Below are 22590 nucleotides of genomic sequence, written 5' to 3'. Positions count from 1 at the left end.
GTTCCGTACTCTGTGCTCCATATCCGTGCCACATCCCATTGGCCCACCTCTCACGCAGTTGCCCCGCGGGAGGTTGCGAAAACTTTGCGTAATACCAAAAAGTGCTGGCAGCACATTTCGAGTGCAAACTTTATATTAGAGTTGAAGTGCCACACACACTCGCACACACACAAACACGTACCCAATCGCATACACACCGACTCCGGCAAGTAAGTAGAAAAGTGGCAAAAGTGCAAGTACGTGGCTTGGCTTGCCTCGAAGTGGCCAAAACCACCCCCCCCCCCCCCCCCTTGCCAAAACCCCGACGCGCCCTTTCGCGACCCCTCGCGTTATTTATGAGTTGCGTATGCTATAACGAACTGCAGCAGGGGCAGCCAATGCACACCGAAAGAAATCCGATCGCATGTGGTGATCGATGGAATATCATGCGAGAATGTATCATACACCTAGAGAAATGCAAAAGTAATCAACTGGCAGTTTTATACAACGCATGAGTATTATTGTAGTTCCATAAGATGCACCATTAAGTGCGCACTGCAAACGGAAATGAATTCATTAAACGCTTTTCTTTTCCTTCTTCTTTAACTACATTTTTTGTTTAGTGCATCAAAGGCAAAGGCAGCACACACAAAAGCGCAGCAGCACAAAGCAATGCGCCAATATGACAACGACAACTGCGAGAAGCTGTTGGCTGAAAAGTCCTGCAAGGACCCACTGGTCGCAATTACAGAGCACAAGTCATCGACTTGCGCAAAGTTCAGCCAACTTATGATACTCGGCAGCAGCGATTCCTGCTCATTCCTTAGCCATTTCCACTCGTTTTTCCATTTCTTTTCTTCACTTTTTTTTTCTCTTTTTGCTTGCATACTTTCCGGTAATTCGAAAATATTGCGAATTTCCCCCCGGCTGCATTTCACTCGCGCGAATCGCAGGTAGTTGTCACGGAAACTGCCACCCGCTGACACCGCCCAATCCCCAAACGTTACCCACCACCACCACCCACATTCAAGCCACTAACTACGTGGCCGGTGGAGCGATGAAGTTGCCTTGGCACCTGCTTCCCAGCAGTCCAACCCTTTTGTCCAATCCTTTGGCACGCTACCTTGCGTTTCAAAGGAATTAATGCACGTTAAGCCATTTGCCGCCCATCACCATTACCTTATTGCCCTGTCGTTTACCATGTGGACACAAAACATGTTTATAAAAAACGGCAGTATATATGACAAAATGGAATAAGTGCAGCGTCGTTTTAAAATAAATCATATTAGAATAAGCTCATGGAAAGAAACGACTGATTAAATGACATGTTGAGTTCGCCCAAAAGAAGGAAAGTATTTAAAAATGAGCTTAACTATAAAATTTAAATATTCAGAATATGCTTCTGCTTCTTAACTATAAAATTTAAATATTCTGATGACGCATTTTCTGTTGCATAATAACTTTAAACAACATTTTGTTCTATGCGACGTTTTTATTGCCAACCGTTTGTGTTTCTTTGTGTTCAGCGATTTAGTTGCGGAACGTGCGCATTTAATTGCATAATTTCAGATTTATTTTTAATTCAACGGCCATTGGAGAGCTGCAAGTGCCCCCCAAAACCCCACCGCGAAAAAAAACCCCTGTCATCGTCTATTGGCCGCTGGCTGTTCCTTAATGGGCGGCAACACACCGTTAGCTACTTGGCATAATCGCAGGTATGGGCGAGTCAATGAAAATAAAAATGAATTTGCGAATTGTGCGCACTTAATGAGTTTCACATGTGCGTTTTTAATTAATAACAAAGCACGAACGCCCATTCCCCGCAACATCGGAGCATAGAACACATATTCCACGATTCAGGGGCAGGGGCGCCTTTGGTTTATTAAAATAATTTCCCCGGGTGATTCTGCTGTGGATTTGCATTGTATGTTGGTATTGGGAAATGCCCGTCGGAAGCCAAATATTGCTCTACTAATGCCGACCGCTGTGTTCGCAGGCTAATATTGGATTACTCGCTCTAATTAGGCTTCAACTGAATTTCCAATATCGGTTAATTCTATTTGATCGCCCCGCGGTAGGGCAGTTTGCTTAATTTTTATCACCCCGCAGAGGCAGCGAAATCAAAACAAATTTAATCATGTTAATATAATTACTAAAAATTAAGCCATAATCAACACACGCACACCGGGGAGTACTGTAAGGCAGGCGAACAACACCTGCCATGCCAAAACGCCAAATGGCAAACAACAAACGGCAGATGCTCGAGGAGCAAGGTCCTCGGAATGGGTATTGCGAATGGGGTAAGGCCTGGTGAAATGGGATACATAACACCAAAACGACCCAAATTATTTTTAATTCCCCGCAGGATAAGCGCGCCTGCGACTCCGGAGGCCTTCGCCAGTTACTTGCCTTGCCTGCAATTTATCCTGCGTGCTGCGCATATTAACGAAATGATTATGGAATTCATAATTACGCACACACCATGTTGGTCCCAGTGTGTATTGTAAAATGCGTCAACACATTTGCCAGCCAGCCAGCCAGGATCCCGCAGGAGCCGAGGTCGTCAGACAATGATTTCCCAGCCTCTCAGTCCTTTGGCGGCCCACATGGCGCATACGCAATTTCCACTGCTCAAATATTTGACGCATACAGTATACGGGGTACAGCATACAGCATATAACATATATGGAATATAGCACATAGCACATAGCGCGTGATTAAATTAAATGCCGGGTGAGTTCGAATCGGAACAGTCAGGCGACACAACTAATTAAAAACGCCCAACATTGCGACGTGTCTGGGACCACGAAAGGAATTCGTTGTGCCCAAAATGCGATGGCGAATCGGGGTCATCGGCACCACTTGACCAGTGTCCAAATATGCCAGTGTGTGCGTAATGAACTGCTCTGGCCGCATAATGCGATTATTGTCCCTGGCATTTCGCTCGCCCACCTTCTTGCTCTCCGGGATAATTCAATAAATTGCAATTCCATGCTGCTAATCCGACCCCAGGGCAATTGGATGCCAAATCAAATGCACTTAACTAAACTAAATGCGGCCGACGTAGCTCTCGATTGGCTTGCGCTTCAAAGTAGGCAACGATTTGCTTGCAGCATAAATTTCGCTTGAGTGGAGAGCAGGGAAATTGTTAAAAGGGACCAGGACCGCCAGGACCCAGCGAAAACGATTTTCCCTGGCAAGCTGAAAACTTTTTTAAGTTAATTGAAATTCAACCCAGTCTGGGCACGGTCCACTCACCGGGATGCAGAGATACCTCCGCCCCAGAAAAAGGTTCCGACTTTAGTTTTCGTTTGATCCGAACTGGGATTGCCGCTGACCATTCGAGCCAGGATATTTATGTCCGTGCGTAGGCCGTGCGAAGGGCACAAGCGGATTCAGATGCGGATGCGGATGCGGACTTGTTGAATGGCCCACGAATATGTATCGAGCTTCCATCGTGGCCAGCCTGGGCAAGCAGTTTAGTCAGTGCCTGGCAATGTGCTTAAGTCTCATTTATTTTTCATGGCCCGGCCTATAAAAATTGTAATTTCATTACCACCGACAGGCGGTTGCCACGAAGGTGGGCTTCCTTGGGGTGGCAAGTGCAAAATTGAAACACACTTGAAAAATGAAGGTACCAGGCCAACAACACAACCGCAACCAAACGAACACCAAAGCTGGCTCAGCTCGGTGTCTGCCTCTGACTATGGCCTTTTTATGAATTTTTAAAAATGTTGCTGTTTTGGCGGCTGGCGAATGGCGGCTGCCGACGCTGATTTCGCAGTCATGGGCAGTCCTGTGGCCACAGGACCCAAATGCCCGGCCACTTGTTAGCCATTTTACCTTCGCCACATGCGAGATGGTGAGCTGAGAGCTGGTCAGCCCGTGAGTTGGTGAGCTGGTGGGTGGGTGAGTATGTGGCCAAGGTACTTAACTTAAATGGCAGATACACTCCTTCCCAAGCCAGTCGACATCAATTTAAATTGAATTTTCACTTACCCGAGTGCGGGGCTGCTGAGCATGAGGATCCTTGGACTTTGGTATGCAGCCCAGACACCCGGCAATTTACGTCCTGAATTAGTCTAATGTAAAATTTAAACCTTAACTTGGGCATTTCCTTTTCCGTTTCGACTGCTCATCTGCCTCGCAGTTTTTCCCACTCGCTGGCCAGCGGAATGGGGGTTGAGTTCATAATTGATTAGGCCCGACATTTAATTAGCAGCGAATATTTTTATGCCACTGCGGCTTGGCTTTTGAGCACATTCATAATGCTTTGATGGCACCGCCCGCGTCCCGCTTCAATGTCACCAATTATGCTAATTAAAGGTGCCGTCGGAAAACTCGAGCCCCGAGCTCAACAATGCGCGCAAAATGTCTCCATTTACGAGCCCAGGATTTTGGGGCGGGTCCTGTGGGCTGGTGGCTATTTTTAAACGGTAAATTGACGGGCTCAAAAGGGCCGAGGCTTAAAAAAGGGCTAACTAACTGGGCGGGGCCGGGTCAATTGACAGCCGAGTCGTAATTATCAAAATATGTAGAAAATGGCTGGCTGGCTGGGTGGATGGGTGTCTGAATGGCTGGTTCTGGGCCTTCTGGAATTGACAAATTAACATAAGAATGGTTGGCGGTGAGTGAGCAGCTGAAGAAAAGGGAAAAAGGAAGCAAGGAAGGATAACGTTTACGGCAGGAAGGCGGGCCAAATCCCAATTTGCCGTATATCTTAAGCCTGCGAGCGGTAACGAACCTGTTGATGAATCAAACTCGAAATTCAAATTTAAGACTCGGCATGGGCGTGTCCTTGCAACAATGTCTGCGTCAGCTTAACGCTTGCTGCACTAATTCAATTAAATATTTGTCTTTGTAGTTTTTGTCCCCGGCTAGATGGGTATGCCAAGGCGGTGGAAATATGATGAGGACCAGGATAAGGCCCAGGCCCTGGCTCAGGCTCAACACCCGAAAGACAAAGAGAAAGCCAAGTCAGCCGGCTGCCTTCCGCCTTCTGCCGGCTCAGGATAAACAGCTCGCCCATCGCCGGGATAATGCAAATATTGTCGAGAGCGCGCAGCTTTCACTCGAAAAGTGAGAGCGGGCTGGCTGCTGAGGGAATGGATGGAATGAATTTATTGCTTTTGGGAATTTTCCACTTGATGGCACTTAATGCGATTTAGTATTTAAATGAAGAAGGAGATGGCACCGGAGTTGCGGGACAACAAAGACGATAAACCCATTCGGGCGCATTAAATTAATCTCGGCAAAGGCATCGGCAGCATCGCGCTGGCGACTTAATATGGGGCCACGATAATCCGCATCCCGATTTGGCATGCATTCGAACGGAGGTGTATATATATGTATGTATCTATTCTCGGAAAACATCGATGATTTTCCCCGGCGCGGAATAGTTTTCGCTGATTGAAAATCACATCGGTCACACACGAATGCAGCGAGCAACTGACAGGGCAATCTAAAATGTTTTGCTGACTGCACAAGGGCTGCGCCTCCGATTACTGCAAAAGTACCATGGGTTTCACGTTCAGTTTCCATTTCAGTTTCAATTTTAATTTCCATTTCAGTTGCACTATCGCTGCGAAATCCCCGCACTGATTTAGTGTAAATATAGGCGTAATTGGCGATTGTTTTTTAGCAGTGATTTTTATTTCGTTATCGTATCGGATAGTGTAGCATGACAATATGTTAGTTGAATAAATAAATAAATAATTGGTGTGTCGTAAAAAGTGTAAAGTGCATAAATCTAGTTGCCAGGCAGGCGGCAGGCGGCAATGTCCTAATTAGGTGTGGAATATGCGTATAAATATTTTTATAAACGGTAACTGGTCTATTTGGTTAACAAAATAAGCCAAGCAGCCAATTGGCCGTTGCATTATTCAATTAAAGCGCCTGCATTAATGCTAATGCAAATAGCAGCAAAACTAATTGACTTTCCATAATTTCACCGCTCGGCTGGGCCAGCGAATAAATATTAAAATTAACTTAAACTCGCTACCCGTCACATAAACGAAACTAGAGAAAATTATGCACGAATTATGCTAATTGCGTATAATCAAAATAAGTTGAAACGAAATACGTCTAAATTGAACCGCCACCCGGTAAAGAATAAATAATTGATAAAGTTATGAGATATATAGCATAATCGGACGAGGTCGAAAGATTTTTAACTTTTTTTTTTTTTTCGTTGAGGGGAAGAGAAAAAACTTTCAAGAAAACCTACGGCTAATCGAGCCTTACAACTACTATTTAACATTTGTTCGCTTATTAAGTTGTTCATAGAACTTACTTTTGATATATCATAGATATATGGTTCCTAAAATTACCTCGACACCTTCATGCTGCCAGCGAAGGATGCTCAAGTCAGGTTAGTCCTTCGATTGTAACTGTTTGCTTTGAGTGCTCTGGACACTGAGACCTTCAGGCCAATTTCGCCTCGGACTACTAATGGCGGTCCAGCTCCAGGATGCACTCCAGTCACCGGACATCCACCTGTTGAGCCATTATCCTTCGCGTGGACCGACAGCAGTTGAATAAAGATGTCGCCGGTAAGTCAAACATGCGCAGATGCAGCCGAATGACCAGCTGCAGTGCGGGATCAGAGTTAGATCTACGATCGATTGCGGTGAAACTGGGGGTCACTTAAAACCCTGCCACGGCGAACTTACCTTCGCCAGCGGACGCGGATTTTACCTTAGTCTAGGGCCAAACTTAATCGATGCACGAACTTACCTTCGTGCCTAACAAGATTGTGAGTGGTTATGTACAAGGACTAAAACTAATGCTCGCTAGGCCCACAAGGCTAGTCGAGAATAGTCAGCGGATCGATTGGATCGGATCGGATCTGGGATCTGGAATCTTGGATCAGGTGGGTCGGTCAGGTGTGCCACTTATAACTAGCAATAAATAACTGGCCTGTAATCTAAACTACTGGCTGTAGGGATGGCAGAACTGGTAGACCAGCCGCTGTGACCTCTCCGTCTTCTTCATGATTCCCTTCTTGTAGTACTGCCTGATGGAGCGGGACAACTTATCATAGTTCATCGCCGGTCGGTTCTTGCGCCGACCCCACAGCTTGGCCACCCTCACCGAGTCCTCGATCTTGAAGATGCCCTTGCTTCGGTCGATCCACCGGATGGCTGTGCCGTTCACCTGGGGCGAAGCCAGCAGCTCCTTGAGGAACTGCCACAGGTGGATGTGGGAGCCCCCACCGCCGGTCCGTCCACCATTCGGTCGTTTTACTGTCGCCGTACCGCCGTTGGAAGCGTTGGTAGCGGGCGGTGAAGTGGTACTGCCGTTCAGGGGTGCAACTTGTGCATCTGCTTCCATGTCGTCGTCATCTGTAGAAGAGGAATATTCGAGTCAGTCAAACTTCCAAGATCAAATCAATTTGAAGTCTATGCAAATAGTATTCGCCTGATCGAACTCACCTTCGCTGTCCTCGTTGTAGTCCAGGTCCAAATGGGGCATCGCATAGCTTGCTGGCCAGTGATCAGTGCTCGCAGACTGCTGGGAATGCTGCTGATGAGCGGGCTGGTCCGCGTAGGCCATCTTCCAAATTTCCAACTGGGCGTGCAGCGTGCTGCCGCTCTGCAAAAGAGAGGCGAAAGTGAGACATTTCGAATGGGTACAAAGCCTTAATCCTTGGCCAGATCGCAATCTAGACGGCATATCAATTGGAAATTCTTGGGCTATCCAAGTGCATAAATTATGTGCAGTCTCCATGGTGCAAAGGCTGCACCGACAGCAGCAGCAGAAGAAGTATTGGTGCTCTTAGTATGTAGTGGCAGCAACAACCAGAGACAACGGCGACGACTTACTTTCACCTTGCAATGTCGTTGCTGGTCGTTGGCTCAGTTCGAGTGCTGCCAGTCCCGCTCGTGCCCCTCTTCTACCCCCTCCCCAGCCGCGACGATGGCTCGTAATCATCCGTCCAAGTGCTGCAGTTTCACCAAACAACCTTCACACATTCTTTCACCTTTACAGCCATGACCACGGTTACTAATTTTGGTTTCTTTGGCGACAGACTGCTCTCCGATTTCGTTGTCGTGCGCGTTCGTCGCCTAAGTCTTTTGTTTTCTGCCTTTCTCACTGCACTCTCTGCGATTGCCAAAGTCCAAGCAGCGCCAAAAGCAAAAGCAGCACCTAACAAGCCTAGGCGAATGTAATCATTGATATATTTTTGGCAAAACTCTCGACGAGCCGAGAGCACATGCTCGCTGGATGGTAATGGGAATGGGTTGTGGATGTGGATGTGGAGTAGTTTAGATAGATGCCCAGCCGCCAGCTCTGCCTAATTGCTGGCAACAGGTTTCAAGTTTTTGATTTTGAGGACCGAGCTCTGGCTCTTTAGTTTTGCGTTTTGCTTTCTGATTTCTGATTCCGAATGGGCCTGTAAGCCGATCTGGCTGGCAGCCATGACGTCAACGCCAGTTACGAAACTTGTTTCGTTTTAGTTTTCGTATCGTATCGTTTGGTATCGTTTCGTTTTGTTTTGCTCTTCGTTGGTTTTGTTGTTTATGTTGTTAGCCATTTCCATTGCAATTCGACCCGTACGCGAAATTCAATTCAATCGCATTGATTGGGCCTCTCCGCATATTGGCTCTTTGCTATTGGCATTTGCATTGTGTTATTGTTTTATATGCCATGGGCTATTGGCCCGTTGCTTTGTGCTGATCGATTTTGTAATATGCCCAACTATTTTGGCACTCGCCCAGTTAAGTCATACGTGTGATTTTGAGTCACACTTCTTATGGCCTGCCTACATTTCAACACAATTCCTAATCAGAGGTTTCTTCTATTTTCGTGGAATTTTGAAATTACCTTCTTCAACAAACCGTGTGTCCATTGAGTGGAATCTTTTTTATGTGTCATCTTTTTTTGAAATTTGACCAAGTGACTTGTTTAATATAAAATTTATTTTGGCCACTTAAAATTTGCATTTACGTCTTTCTTCGATTTGATAATTTAAAACCCGTTGTTTAAGTTTAGAACTTTAAACTCTCCAATGTACTTTCGTTAACAAAACGGCTTATAATATGTGAAGTATCTAGTGGCTCCCATTAAATCAAACCAGTTCACACATTATAAGGCTAAAAATACATTTCTTGGCGCCCCCTCTTTATAACTCGATGGAAGCAATGAAATATTAACAGATGGAATTCCAAGACTTTTGCCAGTCAAGTGGAAAACCCCTAGAGATTTCTGTGACACCTCTTCAATAAAGTCTGTGATTGACTTTCGGACTCACCTCTGGTAGTCGGCGCACGAATTCCTCCTCGCTGAGTAATGCCAGTGCGGCTCCGTTTTCGCAGAAGTGCAGCTCCAAATCGGCCACCGGCGGCAATCTGAACTGGGCCAAGGTGGATCGGAGCCATGCGTGTACCTGGGCGGGCGACCAGCCATTGGGATCTGCAGGAACCATTCAGGTTATAGTATACTTTTCGAAGGACTCGTGTACTCCCCACTCACCCTGCGATATTTGCAGCTCCGCGCAGATGGCGTCCGCCTCTCGTTTGGCATGCTCTAGGGCCAGTGAAATGACGGGCTCAAAGTCGCCGCGCACTTCGGCCAAGCCTCCGATGAAGGATTCCAGAGCCAGAGGCTTCAGATTGTGGCGCTTCTGGAAGCTGGTGTCTTCGAGGCACTCCCGCAGTAGCTGGTGATCGGGCTTGGTGTCCTGCAGATTCTGTGGGCTTTGTAGACTCTGCTGCTGCAGCAGAGAGTTCAGATCGATGAGGCTCTCGATGTCCGCATCCAAGGGCTCGGCCTTGATGCTCTCCCCGCAGGAGGATCTGGGTGATGGCGTCTCGCAGTTGGACTCCGGCGGAGAGGGTGGCAGGATGTGCAGCTCCTGCTTGATGCTAACCGCCTCCAGCGAGGGCGATGGGCTGTTCAGACTGTCGTAGCTACCGCCAAATCTGCCAAGCCCATAGGCAGCGAACTCCGACTGCAGCGGACTGGATTGCGGAGAGGGATAGGCACTGTGGGGATAGGCGGGCGGAGGAATCAGCTGGTGGCTGGAGGGGTTGGTATAGGGCGCAGTGGGCTGCTGTTGCTGCTGGATGGGCTGGCTATCCCAGGCGCACTCGACCTTGATCTGGGGGGCGTTGTACTGGAAGACTGTGGTGGGAATGGATGCGGACTCCTGCGGCAGCAGCGACAGGTCGAAGTTGTCCGCATAGGATGAGTACTGATCCGTCGGCGTGTGGGCCTGGAACTGATGTGGCTTCAGCTGCGGACTGTGAGGCATCTGGAGAGATGGAAAGAAAGTTGTGCCAAAGATAAATACACAGTAACAAATATGTAGAAGCTATCCTAATTTTGTATTAAAAATAGATTTTAAAAATCTCTAAGTGATCCTTCATCTTTTGTGTAAGATGTTTACTTTACAAAAAAATAGGCTTTAATATGTATCTCTGCAAATGTTTTACCCATTGGTCACGATTCTATTTATTTTCTCTAAGTGCAAGAACAAAAGTTACCCAAAAAAAAAGAGGGCCAGGCTGCTAATTGAAAATCAAAACTTTGCTGTCGCCATCTTGCCGGGAATTCACTAATTATCCGGCGATCTGAGATGTGGAATTGCGGCCACCTGTCTTCATTATCACGCCCATGAAAGTTAATTAGTTTTATTTCTTCGATTCCACCTGGATTTTTGCGTATGTGCGGACGCCTTTCTAATTCGTACTCGCAGCACCTACCTGACAAGGTATGGAAATTTTCGGATCTGATTCGCTACTGATTCGGTTCTGATTGAGTTTGGAACTGAGCTTAACCTTAGTTATCCACCGATGGCGGTGGCACTGGAAGCGAAGCCGACGAGACAAGAGCAAGAGGCTTACTAAGCTCGGAGTGGCATTGATTTTCTCATTTATCAAGTTTGCGATTTGCGACTAGTGACGCCACAGAAGGCAGCTGCGAGAAGAAAAAAAAAAACCCAAATGCCCCTAGACGAGGGGGTGTGTACTTTTTTCGAGCGGCCAAACAATGACTAGATCAAAATCAAAGCGTTCTCTGAGCTCTGGGCTTCACAAATCCCATCCCTCCCACAATCCGCTGTCTGAGCTAGCAATTCATTTGCCTTTTTTTCAGTTTTATTTATTTATTTGCACGGTAGCGTCATAAAAGAAGGCAATGCTAATATGGCCCGAATGCGATACCAATTTTTACCTCCGAGAAACTGGTTTTTCATTAAGCAATGCAGCCAGATTTGTGGTGGCCCCAGGGAGAAGGGGGCCGATAGTCAATATGGCTATGCGCTGTGCGCTTATTATTATAAAAAACAGCTCATACTGGATTTTCCGAGTAGTGCTTTTAGCTATCAGAAATCGGGGAGGCGGTGGGCAGCAATATTATTGGCTGCGCTTGACGACGCCATAATTCTAACTAGTCACGATGTTATTACAATTTCTGTGTTTTAATTGTTCGACAACGGGGCGTATGAGTGATTTCAGTTCGCTTTTCTCGCCTGCCCGCTAATTGCCAGCACAAACATTTCGATTTCGCCGCACCACTCGGTGATTACCTTGCGTAATCTGCATATTATTAGAGCGATATTCCAGCCGTGTACTTCACCCGAATCCCCGAGCTGGGATTGAAGTCACATAGAATCGAAGTACCAAGGAAAACTTAGGACATGATTCAGCAGCTGCAGTCAATGACTCAGTCGAATGGCCATAAAAAAGATGGTGATTGCCGGACAAAAACTGCATAATAAATTGAGCTGCTACGCGCCATTTATGGACCATTAAGGACCAGACAGCCTGCAAAATGTCAACTAGTTACTACACTCGGCTTCTACTAAATGTGATCGAAAATATAAGCTATACTTACATTACATTTTATGGCCATTAACTGACCACCCTCATAAATTTTCAAAACGAAAAAAATAGGTCTGGAACTTAATGCTCGAGGGAAAGACTCTCTAAATAGTTAATGCAAAATAATGCTAATAAATATTCCCACATGGGGGGGGGGTCCAATAAAAGCGGACAGAATTTGCATATTTTGTACTCAGACTTTGATTTATTCGCTGTGTCATATTCTCCTACCCTTAGACAAACCCACATCCTCGCAGCTGGGCGAATTAGATCACTCGGGTTATTCCAGTATATGGATTTCCTGCTGCTTTGCTCCAAACAACAAAGACCTCGGCGATCTGAATCATGTGGTGTACTCGTAAATTTTAATTAAATCTCGTTCTACAAAAATCGAGAAAACAAGCTCGCAGCTCAGAACTCAGCAATTCTGACAGAATCGGAGTTCCCAGTGCCGCAGAGAAAGATGCGAACAAAAGGCTTTTTGTGGCCAAACGCTTTTGACCGGTAATATTTCATTGGCGTGTCGGACATGGGGCGGCTGTCAATAGACGCTTTTGTTTGGAACGAAGCTGGAGGGGATCGGGGAAGAGAATATCTCCGAATTGCTGCGATATACATGTGCTGCCATATTGATATGTCGAGTTACCATTGGCACCCGCACCCATCTACGTCATAAGATTGTTGATTTCGGCTTGTTTTTCGCTTGTTATCGATCACCAAGCGTTTGGTGTCAAAGGCGGGACATGGAAACAATGGGCCCGGCAGCAATTAGGATTTGTAACGGCTCTGCCAAGTGGGTGTCAGGTGCGGATTGTATTTTTAGAAAAACCACAGCGCCATTGTACACACATTTAGCCGGCAATTCTATTTTTAAAGCCATTTACAAAGGCACCAAATTGATACGACTTGGAGTGTGGGCGCCGTATTGTATCGTTTAGTAAAGTACTGCGCAATGCTGTTGTGAAAAGGGAAATATGATAAGTTCTGGACTTTCCAATTGTCCACGAACAGGATACATTAGTACTCAGTACTCAAATCGTTTCGATGACAACTCTAATCGATGAACACGAACAATGAGTAATGCAACAAAATCGGATATTCAGAGCCGATGGTCAGGAACTCACATGTCGACTGACACGCACCGACACCAAAAGAATTGAATTCCAATTAAATTATAGCAATTTCGAGCATCCGAAATGCCATAACTTCAAAGCTGACTCATTTCAAACGGGCAGACAGACCGACGATCAAATAAATCGAATATGCCGAATTTATTAAAATTCCAACAGGCTGATAAAAATTCATTTTCCAGTATAAACAAAAGAAAACGCCCGAATGACCAAACAAAAGACAAAACAAAATCAAATCGGAGCACAGCCATCAATGGCGATGTGGAAATCGGAAATCCGAAATCCGAAATCTGAAATCAAAGATATGAAGACCATGTTAAAAGCAAACATTTTGAGGCGCTGTCAAATGCAGTGGCAGATTTGATTTCCCTTTTAGGGCCAGTAAATTGAAAAACCCTTAGCCGAATTAGCAACAATAATATTTGAGCAATGTGCCGGGGAGAGAGAGAGAGTAATAAATTGAAAATACACATCCCCAATGCCCGGCCGAGGCCACACAAAAAAAAAAAAAAAGTAACAGAAAAACAAGTTTTATGATTTTTGTGGCTAACTCAAGCTCAGAGCCAAAGTCAAACAGAATAAAATTCATTAGAACAAGTCGAAGCCACTGTCAAGAATGTGGCATATTTATTTGTGTGCGCTTGTGCTGGCTTTGCCTAATAATAAAATCAAGTTTACATTTTAAGACAAAAACGACAAAAGCATTATTAAAAACTGCGATCAGATAGCAATCTGGCCAGCTTATTGTCGTACCCGCACAGCCTTATAAGCCGCATAGCCCCACAATAAATGGAACGAATGGCCTGGCCAACGCCTAAGGCGAACTCACGACCGATCTATATAAAATATAAAGTATAAAACCATTTAACCAGATCTTACACGGGGCGCGCCCAGGCCCATAGACAAAGGAGACCTTGGTTGGCCCCAGATCCAGCCCCAACGCCAGAATCGTACTCGGAATCGGAATATGTATCTGAATCTGAATCTGAATCTGAATCGGTGTCGGGCAATCGGAATCGCAGGCAGACAAAAGGTTGGAGTGAAGGGTACCCCATACGTTCTTAGCGTGGCCAGTAAAAAACGAACAAAAAAAATATAATCAGTTGCAAGTGCAGCTTTGGAGGCCTTGAGTGCTGACATGCCGCTGAGTTATGGCCAGGTGATATTTAAATTAATTTATATGTATCTTTGAACTAAATAAACAAACTATGCTAATGCCGCACGGTTCTAACCTCAGGTGTTCACTTGCCTTCCAGCTCTCAGTCGGCGACAATTGTCAGGTAATCTGTTCTAATCGCATTACGGCAATGGAGCTGGCAAAAGCCAAGCCGAGCCAAGCGAAGTCAGTCTGACCCCGAACTCCTCACTACCCTTTCCTTCAGTCAAATTGTTTGTTTAATGATTGTTCACTTTATTCGCGCGCTTCGGGATCGGATATACCATATAGCATATAGCATATAGCCATGGGTGATGGGCCAAGGGGGTTATGGCCATGTTGAAGTGCGCTGTCCACAGCATAGGCACACTCATACACACATGGATACAGAGACAGAGATACTCTGGCAAATCCCCCGGCGGTATCCATCCACGTACAATCTACCATATACCATATATACCATCTACCAGTTCTCGGATGCGTGGGTTAAGCTGTCAAAGAGACAAGACTTATTTCTGCTTATTTTTACATCGCCCGACTGGCTGCCTTCTGTTTGTTTCACTCATTATTCTGTATCTTTGTCCCTGTATCTCTAGCTTTTTGTCACCGTGTCTGTGTGAGTGTTTGCAGTTTGGTGTTGGTTTTAGCCACTTCGTGACGGGGCAAAACTTTTCTGCTTGCAGCTTGCCATTCTTCGCTATTTGCATTGCATTTAATTGTCGACATTTCATGCTAGATAAATGGCTGCCAGCAAGGTTAATAAATATCTCAAATGGGTGCAACATTTCAATTATGCTGCATTCTTTGCAGCCTGCTTAATATGCCAAGTGTCTGACAACTGTAACGACCCAGAATGTTCCGGCTTGTCGTCTTGTCCCCTGGCCTGGGAAAGCCAGCAACTAACCAGCTAACCAAATTAATTAAAGCTCCCACTTCGATGGCAGGTCTGAAGATCTCTACCTCTCAGTATGCCGCACATTAACCCGCCCGATTACTACTTGGACACTCTTCTGATGGACAATCCAGACACACTCCCACTCGCTCGCCCACTGGCTCACCCACACCCACCGCACAAGTGGCACTTACGAGCCATCCAGTGCAGGCTGGGAGACTGGACTCTTGGCCCATCCCACACCCACATTCTGGGCAGGAATGCGCTTATGTCTAGGCACTAAACCCTGCGAATCCAATCCCTTCTGCACTCATTATGCGCTGCACGCACTGACAATTATTCCGTATAAAAGACGTTGCGAAGCCAACTCATTTCAATTTGCATAAAAGCCAGGCGAGATTCAATGCTGAAGCCGCAAGACAAGACTCGCAACCACAGGCTGCAATATTTTAGTAATACACTGCAAAAAAAAAAATATGCAAAAATGCAGAAGAACAATTACCATTTGTCGGGGTCTCAAAGGACGCGGTTACAAACGAGTGAAATGAGAGAGCTGAAATGCTGATAGAATTTTCATTCGGAACGTGGAAAGCTAATTTCGTTGAGTGCATATGCCACAACAATGGCCAAGTTGGGAGCCACACCCAAAAAGTGATTATTATTGTATAATCGGTTTGATTGATAACCAGTCGTTCTGGACAGGATGGAATAGGATTGGATAGCTTGGAAATGGCCCTTGACTGAGCGAACTTAGAAATGCCACTGTCGATGGATGGATTCTCGATGGAAAGGCCTGGCGCTGAGGGAAAGAAAACCTGACAAGTTGAAGTATTTATGTCATGTCGAGTTTTCCTCAACTCGTCTTGTCTCGACGCGGCTTAGTGTGGCTGAGCTGCGAAAGCGGCTTGCATTTATAATTGTTGCCAGTAGTATTTATTTTATTATGTCTATAAATATAATGAGAGATGAGTGTGGCTGCCGCTGCTGGCAGACTGGCAATCTTGCAATCTTGCAGTGCATTTCTAAGCGCTGTTCCAAGCCACTTGCTTCTGTGTCAGCGTCAGCGATTGGAAAAGCGCGGAGACACATTTCCATCAAATCAATCAAAAATGGTAAATACAAGTTTTTTTTTTCCACGGCATTTTCCGTATTTTCTTTTATTGCAATGCTGGCAGCAGCATCATCAGCAGCGACAAACGTCAAAGACTTGCGTACATAGCCAATGGAGCTTAAGTAGGTCCAACAAAAAGTATCTGCTGGATCGGAATGCACTTTCCGAGTGAAATGCCAGTTCAGGCCGACATGGCAGCTCTTACTCGGCGTTTGTGCTACTGTTTGTTGTCGTGCCATAGTTGACAATCATTTAGAATCACTTCTTGCAAAATGAAAGCATCTTTTGAAAGTTGCTTTTGGATGCTGTCGCTTTTGCTGTTGCTGTTGCTATTGCTGTTGCTATTGCTATTGCTGTTATTGTAATTAAAGACAAATGCGAAAATGTAACTGGCTGACTTAGTGGGTACTGTATACTGGGTACTGGGGCTACTCTCACCCAGTGACACGCATTCGCATCAGCATTCGCATTCGCGGGATGCCAAGTGCAAGATGCAGACCGTAAGATACTTTTGCCGCCTACACGAGATGCCATGCGCTGCTAATTAAAAGCCGTAGAAGCAACTTTACTGCCACCGAACTGCGCATAATTTGCCAAGCGACAGATACAGCTACAGATACTCTATATTCCGACACAAGTGGCCCCCCGATGATAATGGCGGGCGAAAGGTTATCGGCTATCAGCTATGTATGTAGTTCTATAGCTATAGCTATGTTTTCAAGCAGCTAGGGATACAGAGATACATTATCGCGTCTTACCTCACTGGCTGCTGGCATGTACAACATTTTCTCGTACTCCATTTCTGAGTTGCGCTACAAACAATTATGGTATTTCGCAGATATTTTCACAGGCTCTAGCTACTGTATCTGTATCTGTAGCTCCAGCTTCAGCTCTAGCGTAGCTGTATCTCTCGGCATGCAAAATTCGAATCGTCAGATGCGAAAGTCTCGGGTGCTGCTATTCAGTGCGCTGTCTCGTTCTCACTCGCGGCCTACCGCTGTGGCCGTCTCCTTCTGGCTCTTTCACTTGTTGCTGTTTTGGTTTTGATTTTAAATGTTTAACTAGATTCACTCAGCGTTTTGTTTCACTGCCTCGGCCTTGGTGTTCATAGTGGGGTTATTAAATTGTTTTCGAGAGTTTGTTTTGTTTTTTTTTTTTCGACTTTTGAGCCAGTTTGTTGCATTCACTGGCTATTCACTGCATTTCGTTACTAAAATTTCCACTGGCAAACTTGTTGCTCTCTCTCTCTCTCTTTCTCTTTCACTGTCTCTCTGGCTGTCTCTGTTTGGCACTGGAATGTATTGCTCGGTCCGCTTGTCGACCGTTCGCCAAGTCTTCACGCTCGATTCTGTGAGCGGTACGTGCTGCGATCGCTCTGCTTACCTCATGCCCAGAGCTTTTGAGCCGCCAAACTGGTTGCTAAGCTCCTCTTTCTTGCCAAGAGCTTTGCCATTCAGCCATCAGCGCAACATCGATGACAAACAAAGGTCCATCAATGTACAGATACCGAGATACCCATACCCAGATACTTAGATAGCCAGTTGAAATTTATTGGCTCGCATAAAGTGACGCAGGCAACTGGGGCAACTGCAACTGCAACCGTGATTGAATGGCCCGCAGCCACGCCCCTAAAAAGAGTTTTTGGGGCCATTCAGACAAACGTCAAAATGTTTGGATGCACGTCGATGGCATTATAATTTCCGCTTCCGTTGCAAAAGACGCGAAGATGTCGCCAACGAAAATTTCCTGAAATGTCCTGACGAAATACAATTTAATTTGGCATTTATATTTCATTGCCCATTGACAATTTCACAGTTTTTGACATCCCATAAGAACGACCACGTCGCCTGAAGTCCAACTTCAATCCTTTTTCAAAGAGTCCTGCAGTTCATGTACCTTTGCAAAAGTCAACTTTCATATACCTATGCATATCAGTTACTTACACAATTAATTATTTATAATCAATAATCATAAAGCAAAACATGTAATAAATCGCTTGCAATTGTTTACAATTGGCATCACTTTCATTTCAACCTGTCATTTGGACCCTTTAACCATAATAAATTTTTTTACCAAGCCAAATTAATTTAAATGCAAATTTCGTTTTAGTCCCATAAAATGTATGCTATCGACACATTAGAAATTGAAATAAATAATGAAATGACGAATCTTTTGATTTATAATAATAGCGTTTTTTTCAGACTACGGCAATAAATAAAAGGGCATTCGAGTTTTGATTAACAAGCTAAGCATGCGATTGTACTCGATCCACAAATGTTATTCTTGTCCAAATCACAGCCTGAAAGGATTAAAATAAGGACGTTAGAAATTAGCGAGGAGTGCTGGATTTAATGTCGCCCCCCTGCAGGCTCCCTCCAAATGATTCCACCTTGACAAATGCGCCATTGTGGGTCATCGGGGCTAAATTGGCTGAGCAGGAAGCGCTGTCGCCTAAAATGAAAGGCATGTCAACAGCAATTGGCACTCAGCAAACCAGACGCAGCTGCTCGGCGGAGGAGGCGGCTCAGTACGGCATCCCGAGTCCCGCCGGTGGCCATCATTATGCCAAATGCCGGCCCCTCCGCGTTTAGCTGGGGACAACGACCAGCCTTTGGCTTCTGGAAAACTCCCGCTCCTTACACGGAAAATGTTTTTATATATTCACTTTGACCATAAATGGAAATGGAACTTAAAATCTCCTGTAAACAAAGTACACCATTCAAGAAATGCAATCTTAATGCAGCAGAAATATATATTTAACAAAGCGTTCCTAGCTAGCTATTATCTTTTAACATCAGCTATGAAAGAAAATATGGACTGAAAAGAGTTTGAACTATTTTAAAAGCACCCCCTGCTCTTGTATCTGATTTTAATTCCTGTGTACGGAGCGGCAGGTCACCCATCACTGGCAGCGGTGCTCCGTGATGGACAGCCGGCTCAAAGGAACGGCGTGCTTAATGGTGAGCTGCAACCGCCGAGAGCCACGGTGAGGCAGCTCCTGGTGGGGCAGCATTATCCACGTCAGGCAGCCTCAGCTGGATGGATTGGCCGGGAAACGTGCTGAAGTGGCAGGACACGCAAAGGCCGCGACAAACAGCTGAATCAGCCCCTGCGGGTGTAGGAGCGTTCGATGGGGAAATGACGCCAACTGCAAGCTGGGACAGCTCCGCGGGCCACCTGCTTAGATTGACCGGCTAGGGATAGTTATCCCCTCAACTGGGGAACTCAGTGAAAAGTCATTTTATTTGCACGGTCAGCGGTAATGACATTTTTCAAAAAAACATATCCAACACTTCTCATCAAACGGTAGTTTGATATATTAAAGTTCCTAAATTCAACTACTGCTAAAGTGTGTGATAAGATAAGCTAATCGGGTCACCGAAGCCGCCGCAAAGCATCGTTTAATCAGCCTGGTGCAAGATAAATCAGCTGCCAGTCGGGGAGACAGGAGGACGCCAGGACATTCTGTGGCTGAAGGATAACCTGCGGCTGCTGTCTGTCGATTCGAATTAAGTCCAGTGCTGAGCCCAGAGAGTTGATTCGATTTGCTGGACATCATGTTGGACTCGGACTCTTATGAGTGCCGAGAGAGATGCGACCTAATGCGATGCAAGGGGCACAATGTACATTGCATGGTCTCCATTGGGAACTCACACTGATTGCTCCTAAATCAAAGCAAGGATTAATGCGTTGCTCGAACGGGAGTGGGTTGCTGGCGACTAAGCTCCCAGCCAGACATATACAAATAGAGGGCCAGGACTAACCCCCCACTCACACACACTTACACGCACTCACACACACATACACAAGCACGCACACAAAGGACGACGGACAAAGTCGAGGCGGCAGGAAGTGGGCTAAAACAAGCCTCACACATGGGCGGGGCAAAGACGTGAGGTGTGACAGCGCATGCAGCCGGATGGATGGTCAATGAGACACTTCCGGTGTAGGAGGCCACAGCAGCAGCATTGATGTAAATGAAAGCCGTTTCGCTTAAGCCGGTCACAATGGCCGTGCGCACTCCGGAAACACTGCATCCACGATGAGATTCGATGGCGGAAGCGGGTTGCAGGATGGCGCATCGGAGGCAGGGCAATGGAAATGCCCGTCTCGCCGGACAGGATCGTTGAGCAAACTGTTGCACGCCAGTTGGGCATTCAAGTAGCAATCCTTTGGGCACTTCACTCTCCAGAGAGCAGTGCAACCAGTCTGGCTTTTTTTTTAATAATTCTAAATTTGGTTTTATCCATATTTCGATTATACTACTTGCATTTCATTTGGATATCTTATTCAAATGTTCTGATCCTATAAGGCTACATTTTTACCCAGTCTATCTGTTTATTTCAACAAAGAAGAGATTTTAAATATAAAATCAAAAAAAGCTACATGGCCAAAAAAATGTATTGTGTCTGCAATAGATTTGGCATAGAATATGCCACAAAAAATTGTGATTAAGTTTTTGTTTTAAATTTCCAATAAACCACGTTTGCATTCCAAACAAACAAAAAACAACATGTTTTTTGTTTGCCAACTTTAATATGTTGTTAATTAAGTGTTTTTAGGTGTTTCATGACGACAAAAAAATACATGTTTTTCCAGCAGCTCCAGAGGCTGTGACCCTGTGAGGGGGTTCCACCCGGGAAATCCCAGTTTTGTGGCGAAACTTTGCATGAATCGAAATAGCGAACGAATCGTTGCGGTGTCAGTTCGCTTGGAAATCCGCTCGAAAGCCATTCACAAATGTAATCCGCTGGCCAGCTGAATATGCGGGTATGTAAATAATTGCCACCACCGTTAGTGAATTTGTCCAATGCCCCAAAGGGCACTTGATCCGATTCCGTGCCGCCCATCGTAATCATCGGAGTGTCGCGATGCTGGACGGATGTGTTTCAGGAGTCTGGGGCGAAAGGAATCGCGACAAGTTGAGTGTCGGCTCAATGAGCCGACGCGTTGATTTCAAATAAATAAAAATGTTAATTTTAAAACTGCGCTTCGCCACTGGAAATTACAGTTATTCGCTGTACGTGTTTAATTATTTTTAAATCACGGTCTCACGGCTGGAGTCCTCCGGACGGCAGGACAACGACAGCGAGAGCACGGCTGTTTTCGCAGGCTCATCACGTGCCGATTGTCAGCTCTTCGAGAGCATTCGACGGTGGCCCACAACTGTCCACTTAAAGTATTATTTCCGCAGCTGGATCCTTAATTACAAGTACTATTTCGTGTGGTTGAATTTTGCGTGTTTTGCGGCCCCGAATTATGAATAGTAATTATGACTTCTTTGACGGCAGACGAGCCAGCCCACTGCACATGACACAACTTCAATGCATAACAAATAAGGCAAATAATGACTTTAAGGCCCAAGACAAAGAACTTTCGTCGTTTTCATTTGCATAACTCGGCGCAAAGTGAAAGGGCGACTTGCGCACACACACAAACACACGCATGAGTGAGGAGGAGTCAAAGGTCAAGCCCAGGAAGAGGCCGTAACTTTGAGGACTTAAGCCGCAATTTATGATTTCACACAAACAGACAGACGGACAGAGATTTTTGGCCGACGGGCAAATGCATTTGCCGTTATGCAAATGACGCACTCACTGACCAGTGACCGTAACCTGATGTCCGTAGGACGTCCGGTTGTCCCGATGTCCTGATGTCCTGATGTCCGGACAGGAGTTGATTAATTTGCTGCAGTCCGTCGTTTTTCGGGGCACTTTCTGTTTGTGTTTTCCTGACTGCATAATAATGAAACCTTTTGTCGTATTATGATTTCATTGTCTTTGCTATTTATTAATTAAAACGAAACGTTTTATTTGAGTTTCCCAAAACAGGAAGAGAACAGGATAAGGGTGGTTCTCTTTGGTTCCTGGCGGTTGGCATTCACCCTCTATTCCGAGTTTGCTGAAACGCTTTTTGGGGTTACTTTGCCGACATCATCATCGAATCAATCTCTTTTCGTTTTCAATCAAATAATTAATTGCAAATTTGCGGTTCAGTGCAATCAGTTTGCCTTTGACAGTCCCTTTCCCCCGAGTTTACCTCATTCCCCCCATTTTAGATGGGTCCTTGTGGGCCTGCTCTTTTCTTTTTTTTTTTTTTTTTGGTTGGAGAGCCCGGCCAAGGCCAAGCTTCTTATGCAAACTGGCTGACTGTTTCTATTCCGGCGAAAATATGTATCTCCGTACATGTGTACATTCATTTCTTGGCTCCTTCGCTTCTTCCACTCGACGGTGACGTCAATGGCAAGTCACTTGAACCAAATCGTAATCATGTAGAGCTCATTTGCCTTGAAAGCCGAGTGCAGGCAATTGAAAAGTGAAAAAAGAGGCTAACAGGATAACAGGTGAACGCCTTCGCCTTTGCCGTCGCCTCCGCATCTGAATCCTCCTCCGCCTCCGCATCTTTTGCATCCTACGCTTCCTCCAGCTGGTCGTCATCATTATTGGCAGCGTTGAACGTAATGGCCATTCGTGTATAATGTTGCCAGGAATCAATTG

General features: G+C 45.6%; 1 protein-coding gene across 2 annotated transcripts; it reads right to left on the bottom strand.

Moving 5' to 3' along the window:
• Positions 1–5618: 5618 nt before the first annotated feature.
• Positions 5619–17447, bottom strand: Ets98B (Ets at 98B). Of its 2 annotated transcripts, none has more exons than NM_079811.4 (5): positions 16852–17447; positions 9454–10234; positions 9233–9393; positions 7413–7572; positions 5619–7322 (listed from the first exon to the last, which is right to left on the bottom strand). In NM_079811.4, exons 1-5 carry the CDS (start codon positions 16891–16893, stop codon positions 6910–6912), a joined length of 1557 nt encoding a protein of 518 aa, NP_524535.2. In that variant the 5' UTR covers positions 16894–17447; the 3' UTR covers positions 5619–6909. The 2 variants fall into 2 exon arrangements, with proteins under 2 accessions (NP_524535.2, NP_001287570.1); NM_001300641.1 differs by lacking the exon at positions 16852–17447 and adding an exon at positions 10686–10805 and having other exon boundaries at positions 6168–7322.
• Between the last annotated feature and the right edge of the window lie 5143 nt (positions 17448–22590).

The sequence above is a fragment of the Drosophila melanogaster genome, chromosome 3R, assembly GCF_000001215.4.
Source record: "Drosophila melanogaster chromosome 3R".
Lineage (NCBI taxonomy): Eukaryota > Metazoa > Arthropoda > Insecta > Diptera > Drosophilidae > Drosophila > Drosophila melanogaster.
Note: the sequence above shows the minus strand (reverse complement) of the source record. Positions and strands in the feature narration are given on the sequence as shown.

Bases quoted from the DNA above. Each gene is read 5' to 3' on its own strand.
- Ets98B (NM_079811.4), bottom strand. From the start codon at position 16,893: ATGGAGTACGAGAAAATGTTGTACATGCCAGCAGCCAGTGAG. The intron at 9,394-9,453 runs GTGAGTGGGGAG...TGGTTCCTGCAG, and splicing joins GGAGCTGCAAATATCGCAGG to ATCCCAATGGCTGGTCGCCC. The intron at 7,323-7,412 runs GTGAGTTCGATC...CCTCTTCTACAG, and splicing joins CTACAACGAGGACAGCGAAG to ATGACGACGACATGGAAGCA.